Genomic DNA, 25,000 nt, shown 5'->3' with positions numbered 1-25,000 from the left:
GGGCATAAGTAACGTAGTATGTCTGAATTTCGTTGCATTAAATGCAACATGTTAAAACAAATTAAATTTATTTAAAAGAAGAATGCACAAGCATTTCACATTTTTGTCAGATAAAAAGTTGGTTAAAAATAAAATAAAATAAAATAAAATAAAAACGAATTAAATAAATAAATTAAAAATAAAATAAAATAAAAGCAAAAAAATAACACTTTTGTTACGTTAAATAAATGCTAACTTAAATAAAATAGCAAAATAAAAACTATACAGACATACTGAAAACAGAATAAAAATAAACTTGATGCACCGAAATAAATATGAAAAAAACAAAAATAAATATTATAGAGACATAAAAAAAATTATAAAAACGCAAATATTTATTGAAATTAAAGTGCAAAAATAAGAACTAGTTTAAAAATGATCAAATCTATAATAGTATCTAAATTATACTAAAACATTACAGATTTAACGATAGGATAAAAACTTGATCTTATGCATCGAAGAGATTTAGTGTTTCAACGGAGAAGTGAAGAGAAGTGCTTCATAGTCTGTATTTCTCAGCGTGAATGGTTTAAAAGCACCACTGGATGGCCCTGTAGAGCCATGTTACTGGGCGTTTGAGTCTGTCCTGTCAGAATGAATGTAACGCTGACCAATATCTGACGTGTTTGTGGACGCATGAATGAAACTGAACCCCACGAAGCTGCTCCGGGACATTAGTAACACGTAATCCTGAGAAGGGCTCATTTTGGGGAAAGATGCATTACCCTACATTCTTCTTGAACAATTAGTTCACTCCTAAATGAAAAACCTCCTGATAATTTACTCATAATTGACAGCTGTCTCTGTTTAAAGTCAATGGACTGAAGGGAGGCAAGCCTCTGCTGTAACTTCACCTAGACCGCATTTATTGATTTAGATAATTTATCATATATGAAGATGATTATATTCAGTGGCTTCTCCTGGTTTTCTTAGTTATACTCATTATGTATCAGGAAGTGATTATTTTGTTCTCTTCGACTATGCGGTATTCCAGTTTTGCGCATAATTTCAATTCGACTCTTTACATGGAAACGTAGCTAGAGTCCCACTGGGCAGAGATTCCCAGAAGGCTTCTGATGACGGCAGCCCACCAGCTGTTTGGGAGCAAACACGACCCAAAGGCCCCAGACCTGTGTACAAAGGGCCGAGAGGACAGACAATGGCCGGCCCTCGGGCCTCTTCAGTGTGACAGCGTGAAGCAGCACACAATAATGACCCGCTTTTGTTCCACTCTGTCAAATAATGGTGTCACGACTCACAAACGTCACGGCGATTCTTCAGTAACGCCTGTGAAGCACAGACTGACGCTTTAAACGCGGGCACTGTAGAGACGTTCACTTCATTTACACATACGCAACATACTAACAGAATGAATCTGACAAATACAAATGAAATAAAAGCAGTGGGTTGCCAGGGCGTTGCTATGCAGTTGATAGAATGCTCAGGGCGGTTGCCAGGGAGTTACTATGCAGTGGACCGGTGTGGTTTCCAGGTGGGTTAGGGTGTTGCTATGCAAGGTGTTGCTATGCAATTTCTGGGAAGTTACCACGGTGTTGTTATGTCGTTGGTAGGACGTTCCGGGTAGTTGCAAGGGTTTTGCTATTCAGTCGCTATGGGAAGGTTGTCAGGGTGTTACTGTGCAGTGGCCCTGGCCGGTCATTTGTTAGAATGTTGTGGATGAGTGGCAACACCTGTGCTATGCAGTTGCTAGGGCATTTGGGGTGATTGCCCGGGCACTGATATGCTTATATCAAGACGCTGTGGGTGGTTGCCAGGGTGTTGCTATGCAGTTGATAGAATGCTCAGGGCGGTTGCCAGGGCGTTGCTATGCAGTTGATAGAATGCTCAGGGCGGTTGCCAGGGCGTTACTATGCAGTTGATAGAATGCTCAGGGCGGTTGCCAGGGCGTTGCTATGCAGTTGATAGAATGCTCAGGGCGGTTGCCAGGGCGTTACTATGCAGTTGCTAGAATGCTCAGGGCGGTTGCCAGGGTGTTGCTATGCAGTTGCTAGAATGCTCAGGGCGGTTGCCAGGGAGTTACTATGCAGTTGCTAGAATGCTCAGGGTGGTTGCCAGGGCGATACTATGCAGTTGATAGAATGCTCAGGGTGGTTGCCAGGGAGTTACTATGCAGTGGACCAGTGTGGTTTTCAGGTGGGTTAGGGTGTTGCTATGCAAGGTGTTGCTATGCAATTTCTGAGAAGTTACCACGGTGTTGTTATGTCGTTGGTAGGACGTTCCGGGTAGTTGCAAGGGTTTTGCTATTCAGGTTGTCAGGGTGTTACTGTGCAGTGGCCCTGGCCGGTCATTTGTTAGAATGTTGTGGATGAGTGGCAACACCTGTGCTATGCAGTTGCTAGGGCATTTGGGGTGATTGCCCGGGCACTGATATGCTTATATCAAGACGCTGTGGGTGGTTGCCAGGGTGTTGCTATGCAGTGGCTCTAAATGATTTCCAAGGTATTGCCATGCAGTTACTAGGGAATTCTTGGTGGTTGCAATGTAGTTGCTATGCATTTGTTAGGATGCTTTGGATCCATAGCAACACCATGGAAACCATCCAAAGTGTCTTAGCAAATGTTTTGTCGCTAGGTTGTTCATATACTAGGAAACTGTGGATGGTTCTCTGGGCGTTGCTATGCAGTTACTAGGGTGTTCTTAGTGGTTGCCAGTGTGTTTATATGCTGTCTTTAGGGTGTTTTTGTCCTGTCTGATGTGCACAAACCCATATTCAAGTTTCTGTGATAAAGCATGCAAATCTAGTCTAAACTGGCAAAATAATATTATTATTATTTTTAATAATGTCATAAATGGACTGAAATCTTTTTCTGCACCAAGTTAAGTAGTAAAATCAGGTTACAGTGTTGTCCCTAAAGAAAATAAAAATGTGACTACTATATTAATCAGACCCCTTGCCGACTAAAGCGCTCGAATCATGTATATCCTAAACACTTCTCAATCTCTCATTTGCAGACAGTCACAGAGTGAAGCTACACCTTCCGTCAGACGCTGAGGAGAAACTAGACACCGCGTGACCCAGCCCATCATTGTGGCTCCATCTGAACACAGAGCACATATTATGGTCTGGCAGAAGTATCAACAATGAACCCATCAGCATAACGACGAAATCTCAGAGGAAAACTGGAATGCTTGAGTTCAGATCTAGAATGATGGTGACTATGGCTGTAACAACTTATTATGTTGTAGTTTTTTTGACATTGAATCTAATTATTATTATTTCCTGATTTGTCAGTAAATCCTAAAACCAATAAACTTAATAATCTGAAAAAACTCAGACTCAGCTTCTGCCATTAATCTTTAAATGTTAAATTCAAAAAGATTCTCATGAAATATTAACCCCAAATATTTTTTTAAATCCCAACATGAAAAATAAAGTGCCAGTAACTGTATAATCCAAATGCCCGTGCTAGATTCACTGTTGTTATAATGCTTAGGTTGTTGCTAGGGTTGCTAGGTGGTTGGTTGCCTGTGTGTTGCTATGCATTTGCTAGGATGCATTGGTCGGTTGCCAGGGTGTTGCTGTGAATGCTCTGGGTAGTTGTGATCCATATTTTAGGACGCACTGGTTGGTGGCCAGGGTGTTGCTATGCATCTAGGATGCTCTGTGGTTGCTAGGGTGTTCATATGGGTGGTTGCCAGGGTGTTTCTATGCATTTGCTAGAATGAACTGGTTGGTTTCCAGGGTGTTATGATGTATTTTCTAGGATGCTCTGGTTGATTGCCAGTGTGTTGCTATGGATGCTCTGGTTGGTTTCCAGGGTGTTGCTATGAATGCTCTGGGTGGTTGCCAGGGTGTTGCTACGGATGCTCTGGGGTGTTGTGATGCATTTTCTAGGATGCTCAGGGTGATTGCCAGTGTGTAGCTATGCTGTTGTTATGATTCACTGGTTTGCTATGGATGCTCTGGGGGTTGCCAGGGTGTTGCTATGGATGGACTGGGGGTTGCCAGGGTGTTGTTATGCATCCTTACCCATTTACTTGTGTAATGTGATCCATTCCCAGTCCTTAGCCCTTTTTTGTTTGCTTCTTTGTTTTTAACACTTGACCCTGTCTCACTTCTAGCTCGCTTTATTTATAAAAAGCTCTCCAACACTGCTAACGTGCACTTACATATCATTGCTCTTTTGTTGGTTTTGATTGTGTCTATTGTCCTCATTTGTAAGTCGCTTTGGATAAAAGCATCTGCTGAACGACTAAATGTAAATGCGAAAAAAAGGATACTCTCTTTAAGGCATCAACTAAATAGCAAGTAAACCCGTTTTGATTTTACATGGATGTCAACAGAGAATCCTACCGTTTTATTCCTAGAGCGAGCGTCTTATGTGAGCTTTTCACCAGACAAACTGCCTCCAGCCTGTAACCACTGAGAAGAACCGAGTTGACGCTGACTATCTCGTCACCGATCTGGAGTCGACCCAGCGCCGCTCGACTGCCGTCCTCCACCTAAACAAACAAACAAACAAACAAACAAACATCAGAACAACAACACCGACATCTGCTTCACCGCTTCAATGCGTAACCCGCTGCTCTTTTTAAATTACATGCCAAAAATGGTGGTCAGTAACGTAATTCATTACATTACACAATTTAAATGATATAATCGGACTACTTTTGGATTACTTTTGCAGTAGTAGTAGTAATATTTTTATTTATTGCCACGTCAGCATCTTCAAAAACAATTATAAACGAATGTGCAACAAATACAAAACCAGCAAACACAAGTTATATTAACATTAATTAATTAACAAAATTATATTAACCCTTTAAGTGAGTTCACTTCATGAAGGAGTTTTCTGCATACATTAAAATATGTTACAGTCTTACAAAACATGCATTGAGTACAGTCTTCACCTTTAAGCAAAAATGCACAAGTCCTTCAGTAAAAACGTTATATATTTAAAATGCATGCATTTCATACTGAATATAGTTTCAGTGTATTAACATAATTACTGACAGAGAACTCGAGATTTACGGACATGAAAAATGTAATTAATCTTTCCTTGGCTTACTACTTACACTACGCGCTTTTCTTAATATTAAGCACAATCTTTAGCTTCAGCACGATCGAATACACTAAGTATGTCTTTAATTGTTTTTCAGTCTAGTACACACTAGAAGAACAATTGCAGGGCATTTCATAAATGCATAAATATGAAAATGGGTTTTTAGTATACTTAAATGCATACTTAAATGCATTTCAAATACATTTGTATGTATGTTACAAGTGTGTTGGACTACATTTGAGCAAAAAAAACAAAACCCTAAAATCTATAAAATAAATAATTATAAATAATAAACAACAGCAACAATTACTTAACTGTAGTCTGATTACAAGTAATTTAACATTTAATATAATTCAATAATAAGCGATTATTATACCGTTGCATGTGATTAGTGAGTACCCGGACATTATTATTAGGTTTAAAACAGCTTTCAAAGCCGTGATAACAGAGCAGCAGACGTCTCTGACAGGTCTGGGTTATAAAGGGGATATCTCACTGCATGGATGCGGTCTGTGCTTCTGCTCGAGAAAGATACGTGAAAAAAAACTAACTAAACCACAAGCCACAAGCATTTGACTTGTTAGAATTGTAAAATTAATAATAATAATAATAATAATAATAATCAAAATGATAAATATGACTAATCTACTAATACTACAGCAATATCATATTAAATCCAATTAATAGTAATGATAATAATTAATTATTTGCATAATAATAATAATCTAATGATTTATAGTTCAGCTATAAAATAACAAAAAAACTGAAAAACGATCAAACAGCTATTTCAGTGAAAACATTTTATTAGATTATTAATTATTTTATTATTACATTCAGTGTCAAGCCAGAACATATTAACCTAATAAAAAAATATTTAAAAGGAATTTAAGTAACAATTAAATGGATCTCTTACGTTAGTCATGTTAAATGTCTGTTTTACGACAATTTTAATTTAACTGTACAAATGTTTCTTATAGTTTGTACAAACATCTATTAGAAACGTTTTTTGTTTTTTATTATTATTATTAGTAGTAGTACTATAACATTTTATTATGTTATTATTACCAGCTTTTTTATTGCATTTTACATTTACCTAATAAAAAAAATATCTTTTAATTAATACATTTGTTCATTCTTTATTTTGTTTTATTAAATCGTAAATATAAGTTAAGGAATTTAAGGAAATTATTAGGTGATTTGAATTGCTATTTTAGTCATCTGTTTAGCTGAAAGAGCGCTATAAGACGAGTGACGAGGGACTGATGCTCAGCTCTGAAATCCTGCTATCAGATGCCATCAGCTTCACTGAAACCCGAGCGCAGCCTTAAATATTCAGCAGCTTGAAACGTTAGCTTCACATCCCAGAAATCCACATCGTTTCCTCTGCGCTGTACTCAGTAGTGCACACTCAGTAGTGCTCTAGAAGACGGTTACAGTGCGTTGTGATGGCTTTGCTGTTGCTTTACTCACTAAAGAAGCAGTGAAGAACTACAGGAAATGACTGAAAAAATGCTGGTAGTTTTAATTAGATCCACTTTTCATGCATGTTTCTTTTTTATGCGGCTCAACCCACAGAGATGGCAACAACAAACACATGAAATAAATACCAGTATTTCCATTTCGTATAGCCATTTTTCTGATATCAACTGCAATTTGAATTTAAAATCCATTTTTTACTCTCAGTTTGACTGTGTTTATCAATGTCAATATGACAATAAATAGTAATAATAATTAATATTATCGTTGTTGATGTGCTATTTGTGCACGATTTTATTACATAATAATATGTATTATTATTATTATTATTATTATTATTGTTGTTGTTGTTATTTATATATTTTGTTTATTAAATAGAAAAATGTTAATTATAAAATACAATTAATGCAAATATTGTTAATATTAAATAAAATTAACAAACAAATAACAAATAATTAATAAGAATTAACACTTGCACTTTATACTATTTGTACTATTATTTAAGAAACAATAATATAATAATTGTTATTTATGCTTTAATAATTATATAAGAATTAGTTATTACATTCAAGATGAATAATACATTATTATTAATATATTGAGTTTTATAGTACTGTATTTACAAAAAAAGTACAATATTTGATAAAACTTCTATTTTACATTTTATTTAACTGTGCATTACATAAACTGTATTTCAGAAGACTAATAATACAGTGTGATAAAGAAAACCAAGGAGAAGGAATTAATGAATGAATGAGTGAATGAATGAATGAAGATAAATTTTTTATAAATAAAATAATTAATACATTTGATTAAATAATTATATTAAAATACAATAATTATTTTAAAAAGTGTATAATAAGAATAATATAAACAATAATAACTATATATATATATATATATATATATATATATATATATATATATATATATATATATATATATATTTATTTATTTATTTTTTTTTAATCAGATATTTAAATGCTAAAATTAAAAATGTATTTAATTGTTTTAATTATTTTAAAAATATATAAATAATTTTACAATAAATAGATTGTCTCAAATAAATCATAAAAAATATTAAAACAAACAGATGAATGAAATAATTTAATTAATCATTTAGAAATATAAAAACTACACAAGTAAACAATAAAACGAATGAACTAGAAGTTAAGTTAATTAGAAAAAAGTAAATAAATTTAAGAGTATAAAAAACATAAATACACATTTATGTCTAAAATCTAAATATTTTTCACATAATTAACTGGGATTTAATTGTGAATATACAGCTGCCTGTTAATGTCAGGATGGGGAGGTTGACCTCTAACCCCTGTTGAACACTAAACACGAGTTTCATGAGAGTACCTTGGTGATGAGCAGCGGCTCGTGATACTCCAGACCTCCTCTGAGAGTGAAGCCCCACGGAGACCCTCCGATCAGTACGAGCTCCACAAACTCCACAAACTCCACTCCTCCATCACCAGCGCTCTTTACAGCCTCCATCACCCCTCGGACTCCGGCAGGAGCCTGCTCTCATTCTCAGCGATCATAAATGAAGGACGCAGTCCCGGACCGAAGCGTGTTTCTGTCTTCATCAAACTCCATCCAGAGCGGATCAGAGGAGCAGCGCCACCTGCTGGACGGACACACACACACACACACACACACACACACACACACACACACACACACACACACACACACACACACACACACACACACACACACACACACACACACACACACACAGACACACACACACACACACACACACACACACACACACGCACACACACAGACACACATATCAATCAATCGATTCACTAAATTCAGGCAATAATGCCTGAAAATAAAAATACAAAAAAGGTTTAACGTGACTGTATATGTATTTAATTCGTTTATTTGAGTGTGTGAGTGTGTGTGTGTATGTGTTTGCGTGTGTGAGTGTATGTGTTTGTGTGTGTGAGTGTGTGTGTGTGTGTGTTTGCGTGTGTGAGTGTGTGTGTGTGTGTGTGTGTGTGTGTGTGTGTGTGTGTGTGTGTGTGTGTGTGTGTGTGTGTGTAATTTATTTATTTGACAAACAATTGAATAAATGAGTGATTTATAAAATATGCATTCCTCACATTTCTTTTAAAAAGTATTATTGTTATTTATTAAAAATAAATTAAGAATTCAGGAAATAATGTCAGAATGAAAACACGCACAAAAATGCTAATTCGTATAAAAGATTTAAAAATGATTGCATATATTTATATATATTACTACCATTTTAACAGGTTGCAAACGCATCTAAAGCTTTTATGATTTATTGTTTAGTTATTTACAATGTTTTCTTTTCATCTTTTTCGAATTTATCAAACGAGCAATAGACCTAAATAAAAAAAAGTGCTCTTGTTGACCAGCAGAGGTCACTGTCAGACTAAACTTTCTTTTTTTCCGTTTCATTCTCTGCGTCTTGAAGTAAGCGTGAGGCTAAAGTCAAGAAACGATCGCTTCAGAGCTAAATAGTTCATCAGCAGTTATTATATCGAGTAAAGCCCAGCTCTAGAAGAACAGCAGACACGCGACAGGCGGAAGCTAAAAGGAACAGGAGATAAATGATTCTTAGGAAATGATGTCATAAAAGAACGGAATTAAAGGGCAGAGTTTCCGGTGTCACACCTTTCAGAATCACGAGTGTTTGGTGGAACGCTCGTCCTGTTTGTGTCGTCACACGTTTACTTGCACGAACGTTCTTTTTTGGAACGGCTTTGATTTGTGGAACAGAACACGTCACAACGTCTCGAGCTCCGTCCAGATCAAAGGAGCAGCGCCGCCTGCTGGACGCAGATGTAATATTCTGAGCGGTGACCAGAACAAAGCTATTCAGGGAACAGCGGCCGAAAACAAACACAGACAAGATTTAAACCTACTTCTACATATTTAATCAGTTCACCTGACCGAGCGTGCAGCACAAAGAAAACGGATAAATGCACGACTGAATAAATAAATAAATACATTTATATAGAACATATTTATTGAGTACTGACCAAAAAAACAAACAAATATCAATCAATCTATTCACTCAATTCAGGCAATAATGTGTGGAAATAAAAACACACAAAAATGCAAATTGGTACACACACACATATATATATATATATATATATATATATATATATATATATATATATATATATATATATATATATATATATATATAAGATTTAAAAGTGTATTTAATTTGTTTATTTGAACAAACATGGAACACAGAATCTGCTATGAATCTCATATTTTCTCTCATGGTGTTATTTCCGCTTTACGTCTCATTCATTTGTTAATATTTATTGTGTTTTTTACTAATCTAAATGTAATTTAATTTTTTAATTCTAACGTATTTCTCTGTTTTGTGCTCTGGAGCCAGTCATAAGAGTCGTTTTTTTAACTCAGATTTATACATCAATCTAAAGGCTGAGTAAATGATCCATACGTCATTAAACGATGTCTGCTTTGTTATAATACGACTATATTTGTCTGAGATACAACTGTCCTAGGGTGCAAAAAAATCTAAATATTGAGAAAATCACCTTTAAAGTTGTCCAAATGAAGTTGTCAATGCATATCACTAATAAAAAATTAGGACATTAGGATACAGCCGATACTTTCCAGATCAAGCCATCTTTAACAGACAACTTGCATAAAAAATGTGAATAAAATGAATTAAATATATATTAAAAAAGTTAATTGCTATTTATTATCTCACAATTTTGCATTAAAAAAATATATATGATTTTATAACTCAAAATTGCAAGTTAATATTTCTTAGAATTGAGATGATAATAGTGATATCGTTCCAAAATAAAAGTTTTTGTTTTGCATATATGCATATATATTTGTAATGTATATATAAATACATGCACGTGAATGTGTATATTTAATAAAATGTTGTTTATATATTAAATATGTTTATTTATAATATTAATTACATCTATAAACGTAACAGATACACACAGTACATATCATGCAAACAAAAACTTTGTGATGAATGCTTTGGCAGCACTGGTTCATATCTCGCAATTTAGACTTTTTCCCAGAATTACTTGCAGCGGTCAGTTATATAAAGTCATATTTTGAGTGTAAAAAAGACTAATTTCTTGCAAACTGTAAATTTATATCACTCAGGTCTGTTTTATCTCAAAATTGCGAGTTTATTTCTTAGAATTTATATCATACATCATTTCTTTTTTAAGTCCAGTCCCGAGGGGGACAAAGACTAGTTTCATACAATTTCTAATTTCTTTCTATATAATTTCTTCGTTGTATTTCGCAGCTCTAAAAGAAAAAACAAGGGAAAAAACAACACAAGCTCACCAAAGCAAGCACGGTGTGTTTCTACCGTTAACTTTCGACTGCCGAACACAAAGGAAGATGTTTTGAAGAAGGTTTGTAAGCGGGCCGTTTTGGGTCACCATAGACTTCCACGGTAGGGAAAAAAAGTACTATGGAAGTCAATGGTGACCCAAAAATCCCGGTCGCAAACTTTCTTCGAAACGCCTTCCAGCACAAAGAAACACGTGCAGATGTGGAAATACTCGAGGTGTGAGTAAACGATGACAGGATTTTCATTCTTTGGTGAACTACTCCTTTTAAACATTAGCATTTAAACTTAGTTAGCGAGTGATCTTTTATTTTCAATAAAAAAAAAAGCCTGGGTGTTTGTCTGTAGCGTGTGAATGATGTGCGCTTCTCTGGACGCCCTTGCTTGACGTCAGTCACCACGGCAACCACCAGCCTCCCCTAGAGAGATATCCAGTGATGAATTCAGCCCTGATTTTGCCTGTGTTTGCAGCACTGTACGTACTGTACACCTGCGGCTCCTACTATCTTCGCAGCATAGTCGGGCCAAAAATATATCTCTTGGTACCTTTAGGTATTCTCTAAAAATAAAGCATGATTCTAACTTCATTTCAGTGCACATTTGGATATGTGCCTGCGTTTGAGACAACAAAAGCAGGGTAACCTCTCCATATTAACACGTCTATTTATAGCCGCAGCTGCGTCTTTTTTTAGATCACGCCATTGATGTTCCTTTTCTGGCGTCCTGCTTGCCTCCCCTTCGCAGGCTTTGTGATTTTTCGTGTGCACGTTAGAAAATATCTGACAGTCGCGTTTCCCTACAGAAGGGACGGAGGATTCTGAGGCTGATAAAAACAATTTGAGCGCAGCTGTGACCCCATCTGCCCGAAATCCTGAAACCTTTAAAGCCCTGAAAGACCCCATGCGTGACCGCTTTCAACTCTCTGCATCGATTCTACACCCACTGCTCACTTTCGCTGATGCCATTAAATATTAAGCATTTCCGAACGCGAGTGCATTATCATAAATTTTAGAAATAGAGTTTTTATTTAGGGAACTGAGCAGAATATGCAATATGATGATAACGTGCGACGTGTTTTTGTCTCGTGCAATTGTATCTGTGCGATGCGCTTGTGGGTTTTTTGCGCGCGTGCTAAAATAACGTATATAGTAACGCACGATTAATCGAAATGAAACCAAAATCGCGATTATTGCATGTTTGACTGCGAAGTGCAGTGCTGTGCTCATTTACATGCTACCTGCGGTTTTCCATGGAAATAAAAGCTTGATGGTGTACCTCTGAAAATGAAATATTATGTAAATATTAATATTGCAATTTTACAGTTTACACAAAAAAATTTCTTACACATACTTTACAGTGAAATGTTATAACAGCAATATTTAGTGATTTAGTAATTATTTCAATTTTCTTTTAAACTTAATAATATTAATAATACCTCATTATTATTGTGTAGCCATATTAATATAACTACAAAATATTGTACAAATAGTGCAGCCCTAGTCCAATAATATTTCTTGTGTTGTTTTCATTTAGTTATTCTAATATTTCTTTGTTTAGGTGTAGTAGTAATAACTATTATTATTATTATTATTTATAACCATAAATATTTATATGTGTATGTAAATATTTACACAAATATAATATTTATAACCATGGTAATATATTTTGCCAAATTGTGCAGCGTTATATTTCTCAGTATCTCTTTTTAGCTAGTAGTAGTAGTAGTAGTAGTAATAATAAAAATATAAATGATGACATGATTTTGTATCAATCTGGCATCCCTACAAACAAGCCCAAAACGTTATTTTATTTTAAATCGCAATCAGATTCTCCGGAAAAAACTTAATTAGTGTTTTCCCCCAAAATCGTGCATCTCTGTCGTATAAAGCGCACGAGTTATGTCCTGCTTTTCCACCCATTAGTCCACGATACACAACACGAAGCCAACCATATCGGAGTCTTAAATCGGATCAGCCTGTGGATGTCTTCTTGCATTTTGACTTTTACTACAAAACAAAGCGAGTTTCCCTGCGAGACGCAAACACGTAGCGGATACGTTTCCTGTTTCTCCTAACAGGCGCTCCGTCGAGGCGGCGGGCGGACCGTACCATTCTTCCTCGGAGGGGGGGAGCGACCGCGCTAACGGCTAACGCTGTGACTCTGCCAACACGACAAAGCGCGCGATCCGCAGGTGCGTCGTATTCTACGCGTTCACGACCGAGGCCAAGCGCGTTTGCGCGTCCGTGCCGCGGTTTTATCGCGCCGTGGGCGAGCGTCGGGTCGGGTCGCCCCCCGCGCCGCGCCTGTTGCCATGTTCCCGGTTCCCTTATGGGTGTGGTGAAGAGATTGCTGGCGAAAAATCGCCTCAGTTTGCGCGAGGGCTGCGCGGCCCTTTAAACGTGTTTAAAATCGACTTCTAATTAAACCGTGTCGCTTTGAAATTCATCCGGGGCGTATAACGACATGCGAGGAATCTGAAAGAAGCGGATTTTGCCCAAACCAGCCCGATCAGGTGAGGGGAGGGGGAACAATCGCCCGCCGTGTTTCTCTTTTCTCGTCTATTTCCTGCTTGTAAAAACCGTAAACGGTGATTTATAAACACCCCTGAATATCCATGCGCTGTTTTTTTGGTTGGGGTCGGCGATGGGTCGAAACCCGATTTGGAGGCTAATTAGCTCGATTGTAACCTGCTAGTTATGGTTGAAAGTGAAGAGGCAACAGGAGGCCCGATGCGCTCGAGAGTTCAGTCAGTTTTAACCAGTTAAGTGTTTCCTGACGCTGGTTAATCGTCTGAATGGCTAGTCGGGGCTAGCGGTTAAATATCTGGGTGATGAAGGAAAGATTTCAATCTCAGCTCGGCTGTCATATCGTGTCCTTGATCGACGCGCGATCTCGAGTTACTATAGTAAACACCAACTCTTGCTTTTGAGTCGGAGTCTGTTTAAATGGGGAAAAAAGCTAATGCTAGTGCAAGTCGTTGGGTTTAGGAGTTGTATCTTCCGGCTGAGTTTCATGTAATTAATATTAATCATTAATATTTTTTTGTGTGAAGGACACAGTTTGAGCAGGAGCTAATGGTTTTACTTTCACTTTACCTTGCCGAAATCTCAGTCTGTTTTGATTTAGCTCGCCTTGTGTGGATGTTAGCATCTGACTCATTTAATTATAGTGATATTTTTCATCTCTGATGCAATAGTCATAACCTTTGCTGGTTAGTAGGCCTAGTGGTTCACTTCAACTCCTTTTCAAGAGGTTGGAATGGACTAGCTGGCATGTGTAATGTTTTGGCTAAATCATTTCAGGTTTCAGTGTTTATTAGGTTATCGATTTCTTGTTATATGCATGTGTTATAGTTTGTTGTTATTTGTGTGATTGTGTGTAATATCGAGTTCCTCTTCCCAGCAGGCGATAAGAGGCAACAGCTTCCTGGAATTGCTTTTCGCTCGTGTTTTTTTTTTTTTTTTTAATGTTTTCTAACTAAATAAATCTCACAGGTCGTCATTCATGTATCTCGTATATGACAGTGGACTTTTTTCCGACATCAGGTCTTCAAGAGCCGCTTTTAGTATTTTATTTGTTCCTGAAAAGCCATTTGAACACATTGGACACGCTGAAATATTAATCTTATATGTGACCGTAGAGCACAAAAGGATAAGTTTAATTATTCATGTCGTCATATCAAAATATTGATAAAACCACATTTAAAGTTCAAATTAAGTTCTGTTGTGCATATTACAATTTGAGAGATTTATGGTAGGAAATTAGCTTTTTACTTAATATCCTAATTCTTTGGTAAGTAGTATTGATCATTTTGACCCATACAATGTGTTGTTGGGTACATATGCACCCATGAATAAAAAATAAGTTTAAATCTTTCCCGATTAATAGAAGATAATATTTTAATCATTTAAAAATGGTTGCATGACGTGCAAGTAAACAAACAAAATGTACAATTTAATTAGATTTAATATATATATATATATATATATATATATATATACTCTTTTTATTATTATTTATTATTATTATATTATAGTTTTTTATTATATATATATATTATTTATTATTATTATATATATATATAGTTTATTTTATTTATATATATATATATATATATATATATATATATATATATATATATATATATATATATATATAAAATAAACTATATATATATATATAATAATAATAAATAATATATATAAGTTTTTTGTTTGTTTTTTTTATCATTTTGTAATTTAGCTTTTCATCAGCTCATGCCCCCTAAAAAGGTTTTTTTGGGGAATCTTTGGCCTAAAACAGAGTTGTATATTTCCATTGATGAACTGATGGTGGACCTGCACGGGTGGCACTTCAGTGAAACCTTCTCCATCTCTCTCTAATCATTCGTGAAATCTCTCAGCGTTACATAAAGGCCAAAACCGAAACACGAGGTGTCTTGTTAAACATTCCCCCATTGCTGAAGTTTCTCGTGAGGGTTTTGGAGTTAAAAAAATATGGTTTTGTTGGGGCGGAATAACCAATAACTTGCATCATGGCACGAGTCATTTTATGTCATGAGAACGGTGATAATTTCATGACCTAGCTATTTTTATAAAAAATTCTATGGAAAAAATTAAACTTTGCATCACCGGAATAAATTACACTTCAACATAGATTCATATAGGAAATGGTTATTTGCAATTATAATAATATTTCATTTTGATTAAATAATATTTGCAGGAGAGACATCTTTCTAAAACATTCCAAAAATGATACATGAAAACTTTTTAAAAATTGTACATTTTTAGTAAACTTTTTAATATTTTAGCGGCTTTTGAGCAAATATTCTGCTAATGCACATTGAAATACTATAGAAGATGATGCATCCGTGGCAAGTTAGTTTTATCAGACGTTTGATGGAGCGCCAATGGAATTTTCTGGACACAAAGTAAAAGATTACTGCCTTACAGACGGCTAACTAACTCCAGTTTAAGTTCCTTCACGCGAGAGACGCTGGACTAGTAACCAGAACCAATCAGTCTAGCGTTAGCTTCTCTAACTAGCTCGTTCCTGGAAACTCTCAGACGCCGTCCGAGTTCGTAGTAGATCTTTTAACTTTATTAAAACGCATTCATGCGGAATCAAAGGAGACGACGGCATCAGAGACGAAAAGGTCAGTGAACATATGGGTGGCATTTGGCAGCAGTCGGTGGCGTTTTTTGAAGACCCTTTGAGCTCAGCGTCGTTTCCCACTGCTCTCAGATCAGCCCGTGCATGTAATTAAAGCCGCCGGAATGGACTCAAAGGAAGCCGGTTCGTCTGCGAGCGGTTTTCGAGATTGCTGGTGGTTTGGTCGACAGGCTGTGTGATGTCGTCGTGTGATTGCAGGTCCAGCGCGTTGTCGTCTCGGGTGCCGGTCAAACAGGAACAATGAGTGAGTTGGAGCAGTTGCGACAGGAAGCAGAGCAGCTTCGCAACCAGATCCGGGTAAGTGTTTGGAGCGGCGTGCGACGAAAGGAAGTGCTCATGATGCGCGAGAGGACATCCATGCAGGTTGTACACTTCCTGTGCTGTTTATGTAGATTTGGTCACGGAGCGTATTTGTCGTTGTCTTTCAGGATGCTAGAAAAGCCTGCAGTGACTCCACACTATCGCAGGTACGAAACAAATCACTGTCTTGCATCGAATTTGCTGAAAACAACCCAATAGTCTTTTCTTAATCAGTTGTTGGGCTGCCGATATAAAAATAAATAAATAAATAAAATAGAGACTGTTTTGCTCAAGCACGTCACACCTTTATTTATTTATTTAAAAAAAAAAAAGTAAACTAAGTTTGATTAATTTTTAAGGTGAAGTCGTCCTGTATTTTTTTTTTTTTTTTGATGAGCAGAAAAGCACCACAAAGACATCTCAGCCACATTTTCGCATAAATGATTTCGAAGACATTATTTCATTATTTTTGTTATTATTTTTTTTATCCTGATTGTGGCCAATGACTGAAGGAAAAACGACCAGACGTTTGTACAGGTTTTGTTAAGGGGGAAAAAAGCCATTCTTTGACATTTAATTGAGTGTAAACATACTTTGCATATTATAAGTTTACATTAAAATTTTCTTTACTTATTTTTGTCATTAAAACAAATTTTATAAATTATATTAAATATAATTATACATAAATGTAATTATATACACGTATATATATACGTATATATTTTCTTATTATATATTTAGATATAATTTTTTTATTTATTATATTTTTTTTCTTTAATTTATACACAAGTACACACACAGCTTTTTATTTTATTATTATTATTTTTTCTTTATTATTTTTTCTTCATAGATATTAACCAGTTCATCTACAGACTTCCTTAGTGTGTGTGTGTGTGTAAAATAAATAAATAATAATAATTCCCTGCATTTTATTGAATTGCGTGAACGTAAGTGAGCTAAACACACATGCAGTGCTACAGAAGATGATGCTGAGCTGGCTAACCGTACTCTAATGATGGCGATCCGTAATCTCTTGCTGTTTTGGGCTCGTATGGCAGATGACGGCGAGCCTGGACTCAGTGGGACGGATACAGATGAGAACGAGGCGCACGCTCAGAGGTCATCTCGCCAAAATCTACGCCATGCACTGGGGCAGCGACTCCAGGTGTGTGTTTTTAATTCGAGGGTCTCTGACCATCACCCTTGCCTTTTTAGAGACAAAAACGCTCTGAGCCGGTCTCCTTTCAAGTGTGATTAATATTACATGAAATAGCGTTTGGGACCCCGGTGTTCGTTTTCCGTGGAGCTGTAATAAGGCCTCTCCCACCGTGTTGCTCAAATCCCATCTGTGTCCCGTATTAATTACATTTCTTTTTTTCAGGTTACTTGTCAGTGCCTCCCAAGATGGCAAACTGATCATATGGGATGGTTATACGACCAACAAGGTAATGAGATCCTAGAAAGAATGATCGCAGACCTAAATGCATTACTTGATTCATGGGCTGAAGCTGGTAAAACATGCGCTGCGAGGGAATAGCTCAGATGTACTGAAAATCAAAGATGTAGATGAGGTTCTTCATCGGGTTCGGAGAAATGCAACACAGCATCAGCGTCTCAGCAATGCGTGTGAATGGGTGCCGTCAGAATGGGAGTTTCATCACTGTAATCCACAGCGCTCCGGTCCATCGGTTAACATCTGGAGAAGACTAAAGGTGAAACTAATCCAGCGTTGAGATGTTTTTAACTCGATTCAGATCTGTGATCCGTAATAACTCCTTCCGGTGGGGAAAAAAAAATCTTCTGGTCTGAGTCAGGAGAGTGGAGTTGTTATGGACTCTAAAATGTCTAAATGCTAGATTAGTTTGATCTTCTGTCTTCTCCAGATGTTAACCGATGGACTGGAGTGCTGTGAAGTATCTCATTCTGACGGCACCCATTCACTTCCATGACACCGATGCAATGCCGCGTTTCTTCAAACCCACGAAGAAACCAACTCCTCTCGTCATGGTAAAAGGTGGTCGCTTTTTACAGTGGTTTTCAGCTTTATATCGTATGCGTGTTGTTGACTCTGTCCGGCAGATGCACGCCATTCCCCTGCGCTCCTCCTGGGTCATGACCTGTGCCTACGCCCCGTCGGGGAACTACGTGGCCTGCGGAGGCCTGGACAACATCTGCTCCACCTACAGCCTTAAAACCCGCGAGGGCAACGTCAGGGTCAACCGAGAACTGGCTGGACATACGGGTAGAGTCACTTCTGTCATTTAACAACATATTTGTATATTCTTGGTTTGTGCAGGTTATCAAGTTGTTGTTTTTATTGTACAGTATTACAGTGTTTTTTTTGATAATATATCCACTGCTGATCAGAAGTTTGAAATACTTGTGTATAAGTGAAATTCTGCTTTATCACATGAATACATTTACATTTGTAAAATTAGAAAACGGTTAATATAATTTTCACAATATTACTGATTTTACTGCATTTTTTTTATCAAATAAATGCGGGATTCACAATATACATTACTAACTGTTCCAGAAATTATTATAATAAAATTGTTTTTGTTTTTTTTTATATGTAAACATAACTACATATATTATTACCTTAGCTCATTTACAATGTGATTTCATAAAATATATTATTAATGAGAGACATAATAATAAAAACTTTTCTGTTAATGATTTTGTAGGCTATCTGTCTTGCTGTCGTTTTCTTGATGACAATCAGATCATCACCAGCTCTGGTGACACCACATGGTGAGTTAATGCTGCATTCAATAATAATAATAATAATAATTGTTATTATTATTAATCTGATTATTGTGTACTGTTAGTATATCAAGGGATAAATGGTGTATTTAGTGTTAACTTGGCATGTACACAATTTATTGTATTTTTTTTTAATTGATAACTTTAATTTATTGTTTTATAATTTTTTTATTGTTTTAATTTAATTTTATAATTGTATATTTATTTTCCTGTTCAAAATTGCTGTAAAACTTTATAAATTATTTTACTAATATATTTAATAAAAAGAATTTATTTTTTAATCCAAATTAACTGGCATTGAAGTATATATTTTAATAGCTCATGCATTCCATGGCATTCGACCCCTTGACCTTTAAATTGCTATCAGCTCTGTTGTTGCTACAGGACATATTTACTGCTATTTTAAATGCATAATAGGTGTTATTTCATGCTGTCTTTGAATTCAAAAGCATTTGGTTTTGATTGAAACGGACTCCATGTTTAACTTTGCTCCTGCAGTGCATTGTGGGACATTGAGACGGGCCAGCAGGCCAACACTTACACGGGACACACGGGCGACGTCATGAGTCTGTCGGTCAGTCCTGATTTAAAGACGTTCGTGTCAGGAGCCTGCGACGCTCCGGCCAAGCTGTGGGACATCAGAGCCGGGATGTGCAGGCAGTCCTTCACCGGCCACGTCTCGGATATAAATGCCGTCTGCGTAAGGATTGCGATCGGTTTAAAATGTTGCCGCTTGTTTAAATCGGGTGTCCGGTTGTACTGAGTTGGGTCGTTTGCTCTCGTAGTTCTTTCCGAATGGAAATGCCTTCACGACGGGTTCAGACGACGCCACCTGCAGGCTGTTTGATCTGCGAGCCGATCAGGAGCTCATGATGTATTCTCACGACAACATCATCTGTGGTATCACCTCCGTGGCCTTCTCCAAGAGTGGACGCCTCCTGCTGGCCGGATACGACGACTTCAATTGTAATGTTTGGGACACTTTAAAAGGCGAACGTGCAGGTAACGGCAAATGTAACCATGTAAAGTTGTTGTTTTTTTTTTGTTTTTTTTTGCTTTATTATAATTGTATTAGTGTTGAGATGGTGTGTGTGTGTGTGTGTGTGTGTGTGTGTGTGTGTGTGTGTGTGTATATATATATATATATATATATATATATATATATATATATATATATATATATATATATATATATATATATATATATACACACACACACACACAATACTTACAATACTTTCAATATGCGATACTTAAGTACAAGGTCTAAAGCAAAAAAAAAATCTTTTGTAGAGCTCCATCTATAAATGTTACATCAACAAATAAAATATTACAGTTTCAGCTGAATCGTTCTAAAAATACAAATTATCAATCAATCAATCAATCAATCATTTTTATTTATATAGCGCTTTTAACAACACAGGTTGCATCAAAGCACTGTACAGTATAATGACAGGGATGTATAATGACGAGAGTGACCAATTTCTTATTAAATGCAGAGACGGTCTCTGTAGTCAATTCAACGATAGTCACTAGAAGTTAAGTGTCCCCAACCAAGCAAGCCAGAGGCGACAGCGGCAAGGAAACAAAACCCCATGCATATAGAATGGAGAAAAAAAAACCTTGGGAGAAACCAGACTCAGTTGGGGTCAGTTCTCCTCTGACCAATTATTATATAGTCCTTTTCAAAGCTTTCAGTGTACTCATTAACACACTTTAATAAGGTTTATTAAATCAAATAAATAATTTGTATATTTCTATCTATGCATAGGAGAGACTTTTTGTTACTCTAAAACAAAAGAAATAAAATTATTGACATCATATATTGACATCTATGCATCCATAATTATTTTGCATGTTTGCATTCTTTTTATTGTACTTTTTTTTTTTTTTTTATCATCTGTATTTGCTATTTGTGTGTTTTATATAATAATATTATAATAATTTTTTTTTAATTATCTGTATATTTGCTGGCTTATTTGTTTTTTATATATATATATATATATATATATATATATATATATATATATATATATATATATATATATATATATATATATATATTTTTTTTTATTTATTTATTTATTTATTTATTTTTTATATTATTATTATTATTATTATTATTATTATTTTTTTTTTTTTCTCCAGGTGTCTTGGCTGGTCATGACAACCGAGTGAGCTGTTTAGGAGTACCTGACGATGGAATGGCTGTGGCCACGGGATCATGGGACAGTTTCCTTCGGATCTGGAACTGAGAGCGTCACTTTAAAATCTGCGGCTCTCGTTTCCTTCGGTCCAGTTCCCACGTCTTTCCACAGCAGCTCCTCTGTATTCCAGTTATTACACATGATTTTCAGTAAGTAGATGAATCCCGCGGAGAAGCCCATCGTCTCTGCCAGCCACAGGAATAATAAGAGATTATTAAAGTGTCATTGTGTAATATGTAAATATACATGTATATGAATATAGATATGGTATATATGTACAGCATTATGTGTATGTATATACCATATAGTATATACATACATAGTGTTCATGTATATATTTTTCTAGTTGATCATTGGCCCATGACATTTTTATTAATCTTTCACTTTTTGTTTTTGTTTATTTGTTGTACATAGAAAACAACGCTAAACTAGATGGATTATTGCAAACAGTCTGTATTACAAAACGTTTGTGGAATTTTTTTTTGGACTTTTTTGTGCATTGGAAAACAAAAGCCTAAAACACGTTAATTAATTTTAATTATTTTTTTTTAATGCAGATGAAAACCCGAACTTTCTTTTTCTTCGTTTCCCCTCACGCCACTAAATCAGTCATTGTTTATTGGTGCTCGAGTGTGTTCAGAAAGAAGGCACTGAATTTTTCTGCAGCCTTGAAGATCGAATGTTTAATTTCGAAGCGCTTTGACGCCTCGTTTGGCTTTCGATGATGAAACCCATAATCGACCTGCTCTCGATCTTCAGCCTTCAGTACTAGCGATCGCAGTGTGACTAACCCTAGTGTATAAATCCCTATTCTTGGTGCTTACGAAGAAATCTGTGCTTCGAACGAATTCATAACACTCGCCTTTTTCTATTTTCTATTTTATTTTTTAATTTAGTAATGGCCGCAAACCCTCCACTTAAATTTAGTCGTCGCAGTGTTACACGAATGCATCGTCTTGAACAGTATAAATATTTTTATTGGTGTTAATTCATTTGAATGCCGAGACTGTTAGCTTTTTTTAAAACAACCTCAGTTTCAGCACGTAAATGTGTGCAAACAGGTGGACATTAAGAACACTACCTGGTGAGGATAGTTCAACCGCTAAAAAGTCACTATATTAGGCATTTTTTTATTATGGATCAAAAAACGTAGACCAGAGCGATGAAGCCGTTTACTCATTTCCGCCATATTTAAGTGCCATCGGTTCTGACAGTATATGCCTGTGTTTGCGGCGGGTTGCCAGATTGATGCCTGTCAGTAACCGCCTTAAAACGGTAATATTTGTGCCATTTGTTAACGCTTTTAACACGTCATGTAACTGTGAAAAGCATTTAAAATCTCTCTTTTACTTTGCCTTTTTGTATAAAAGGGAATCGGAAAGCAGCTTGAAGTCATTTTCTTTTTTCTGTAAGAAGTCCTTTTTCAGTGTGAAGATGCTTGTTAGCATAAATAAAATTAAAAGAAAAACCCTTTCGCCGCTCCATAAAGGAACTGATTTTAGTTTTGCTGAATGTTATGATGATTAACTGTGAAAAGGGATGTCTTTTGGTAATAACGTCTCACTTTTAAACAGGAATTATGCTGGTATTATTAGTATCGGTTAGTTTTAAGTCAGATTTCTGGTGTTGGTACTGTAGAGGTTGAGAGATTTGCCAATCAGTGATTCTTTTTGTGGTTGTTTTTTATGATCATGTTGAAGATTTGAGCGCTTGGTTCTGGATCGGCTGAAATGCTGATGTAGTCTTTAATGAAAACCTCGGATGACGTGTTTTATTTTTTATTATTTTTTTTTCCAGACCACTCAAACTTGGCAACAAAAGAACATATTTTAGTATTACAGTACATGTTGAAACCCAATGTTTTAAGTATTCATAATATACTTTCGGCTCAATTTGTAAGCTTCATAATCTTTTCTTTTTCTTTCTTTTGAGCCGATAAAACCAGGAGTGTGGTGCCTTGTGTGCTTTCACAGTGCCATATTTTCAAATAATCATTTTTAATAACATTTTGTTTCTCAACTTTTTCGTATTTGTAAAGTAACCTGGTGATAATTCTGCCATACACTGATATTGTAACCAATAAAAAGACTTTTAACCACATCTTAATGTTTGATTTGTCTTTTTAAACTTCTGTGATTTGTTATATTTAAATGTGTATATCTTGGGAAGGTTATATTACATGCTGTTTTCGACAGAAAACAAAACACTGCTCAACGTCTTCTTTTTTTTTTTTTTTTCTTTAAATCATATGCTTTTTCACTTAAAAGTATATTTTTATCTTTTGAGGGAACGAGAGAAGCGAAAACCACGCACTTCCGTCACTTACCTGATTCGTGTTCGATGAACAAAACGTTCGCCCTGTTTTTCTTTAATCCGGTTCGTAAAGAACCCGCAGATTAATGTTTTTATTGCCATTATGATGATATTTTTAACGTCTGTCAAAAATGTTGTAACCGTCGCGCCGGAACTTGCCTCAGAGATTCGCGCCACTTCCTTTCAGAATGCTCACGCGCGCTCTGAATTTAAAAAGGCCGCGAATGTTTTTCGTGAAAGGAATAGTTCGCGCAAAAAAAAATAATTCTCTTATCATTTACTGGCCCTCAAGTAGTTCAGAACCTGTGAATTTCTTTGTTCTGCCGAACACAAAGGAAGATATTTTGAATAAAGTTATAACCAGGCGTTTTCCCGCCAAAAATTGGGCTACTTTAACACACTTAAGGGACCACAATCGTGATATTTAGCCCTGAAAATGTGATTTAATTAAAAATTAATAAGCAGAACCCGCCAAAAAACATGTATTTTACATTCATAAAATATTTAAAAATACAACCAAAGATGACTTGTTTTTGCAGTCGCCTTAAAGTTGTGACTTTTTTAAACATAACTTTTAATGTAAACGCTCTCAACTGGGATTACTAGTTTAATTTAAAGTCTCTTTAACACAGTAATACCACAATTTAATGTTTTTATTATATTTTCATTTTTATTACACAGGAGAAACTTATTTTCAGGTTATTACATTTACATACGTTTAGAAATAACAGTTCATGAAAAGAATTTTAACACTGGGTTATATTGATTCAAACAGCTACCAAGGAACACATATAAAATAGGCTTTGTGATCAAAAGGCAAACCTACAAAATTTGAATTACCTGTCTGTTGACGGGAAACTGTTTCTGAATAAAAAGGCTCTGTGAAAAAGGCTGGCTATTAGTAAATAAAGTTTGACTCCTTCATTAGGCTGAACCTGACAAGCAAAACGAACTCCATTTTCAAATTCCAGCTTTTTGTTTTACTTAGCAGGGCAGTTTCACAGTTCACAAAGTAGTGTTTTGTTTTGTTTTTTTAAATTAAGTTCAAGTGACGATCTCTGTACAGAAAAACCTCGACCAAAACATAGCACTGAAACCAGCTTTCGTTCAAGAATCCCAATTTTACAAGTAACATTTTTTCCCCTTGCATTCCTCGCAACATCTGGCGAGTCGAGAATTCCCAAAACAGCAGGGCGTAACGGGAGAGTGTACAGTATTTCAGGAGTTACGTCACTCTCTGGAAGGAGCCGAGTGTCCGAGTCAGGGTTGATGACGAAGATACTGGGAGCTGAAATCCTCCAACTGCTTTTCCAGAGCCGTGGCTTTATGTCTAGGAAAGGAAATGT

The 25,000-nt window shown here is 35.9% G+C and overlaps 4 protein-coding genes across 8 annotated transcripts in view; 1 reads left to right on the top strand and 3 right to left on the bottom strand.

Annotated features, from left to right (window-relative positions):
• The window catches only part of shroom2b (shroom family member 2b), a 24,576-nt gene extending 16,443 nt beyond the window's left edge, over positions 1-8,133 (bottom strand). For all 5 annotated transcript variants that reach the window (XM_043251723.1, XM_043251727.1, XM_043251726.1 and 2 more), the window contains exons 1-2: positions 7,905-8,133; positions 4,355-4,503 (exon numbers count right to left, since the gene is read on the bottom strand). In XM_043251723.1, coding sequence (XP_043107658.1) covers positions 4,355-4,503; positions 7,905-8,042 — 287 coding nt within the window. In that variant the 5' untranslated portion in view covers positions 8,043-8,133. The remainder of the gene's footprint in view (positions 1-4,354; positions 4,504-7,904) is intronic.
• The window catches only part of LOC122353861 (G protein-coupled receptor 137Ba-like), a 1,117,577-nt gene that overhangs the window by 1,034,111 nt on the left and 58,466 nt on the right, over positions 1-25,000 (bottom strand). The gene's annotated exons all lie outside the window — the stretch shown is intronic.
• On the top strand, positions 13,220-23,441 carry gnb4b (guanine nucleotide binding protein (G protein), beta polypeptide 4b). The gene is made up of 10 exons (XM_043251754.1): positions 13,220-13,408; positions 16,267-16,365; positions 16,497-16,535; positions 17,427-17,533; positions 17,750-17,813; positions 18,448-18,610; positions 19,056-19,122; positions 19,633-19,834; positions 19,920-20,136; positions 21,283-23,441. Exons 2-10 carry the CDS (start codon positions 16,309-16,311, stop codon positions 21,387-21,389), a joined length of 1,023 nt encoding a protein of 340 aa, XP_043107689.1. The 5' UTR covers positions 13,220-13,408; positions 16,267-16,308; the 3' UTR covers positions 21,390-23,441.
• The window catches only part of mfn1b (mitofusin 1b), a 16,172-nt gene continuing 15,476 nt past the window's right edge, over positions 24,305-25,000 (bottom strand). Inside the window, exon 18 of the mRNA XM_043251733.1 lies at positions 24,305-24,984. Coding sequence (XP_043107668.1) covers positions 24,915-24,984 — 70 coding nt within the window. The 3' untranslated portion in view covers positions 24,305-24,914. The remainder of the gene's footprint in view (positions 24,985-25,000) is intronic.

Source organism: Puntigrus tetrazona, chromosome 11 (assembly GCF_018831695.1).
Source record: "Puntigrus tetrazona isolate hp1 chromosome 11, ASM1883169v1, whole genome shotgun sequence".
NCBI classification, from domain to species: Eukaryota; Metazoa; Chordata; class Actinopteri; order Cypriniformes; family Cyprinidae; genus Puntigrus; species Puntigrus tetrazona.
The sequence above is the reverse complement of the archived record's forward strand: the minus strand, read 5'-3'. Positions and strand labels throughout refer to the sequence as shown.

Excerpts from the sequence above, each read along its gene's own strand:
- gnb4b (XM_043251754.1), top strand. The coding sequence starts at position 16,309 with ATGAGTGAGTTGGAGCAGTTGCGACAGGAAGCAGAGCAGCTTCGCAAC. Across the intron at positions 17,814-18,447 it reads ATGGTTATACGACCAACAAG|ATGCACGCCATTCCCCTGCG; the intron begins GTAATGAGATCC and ends TCTGTCCGGCAG. Across the intron at positions 19,835-19,919 it reads CGGATATAAATGCCGTCTGC|TTCTTTCCGAATGGAAATGC; the intron begins GTAAGGATTGCG and ends TTGCTCTCGTAG.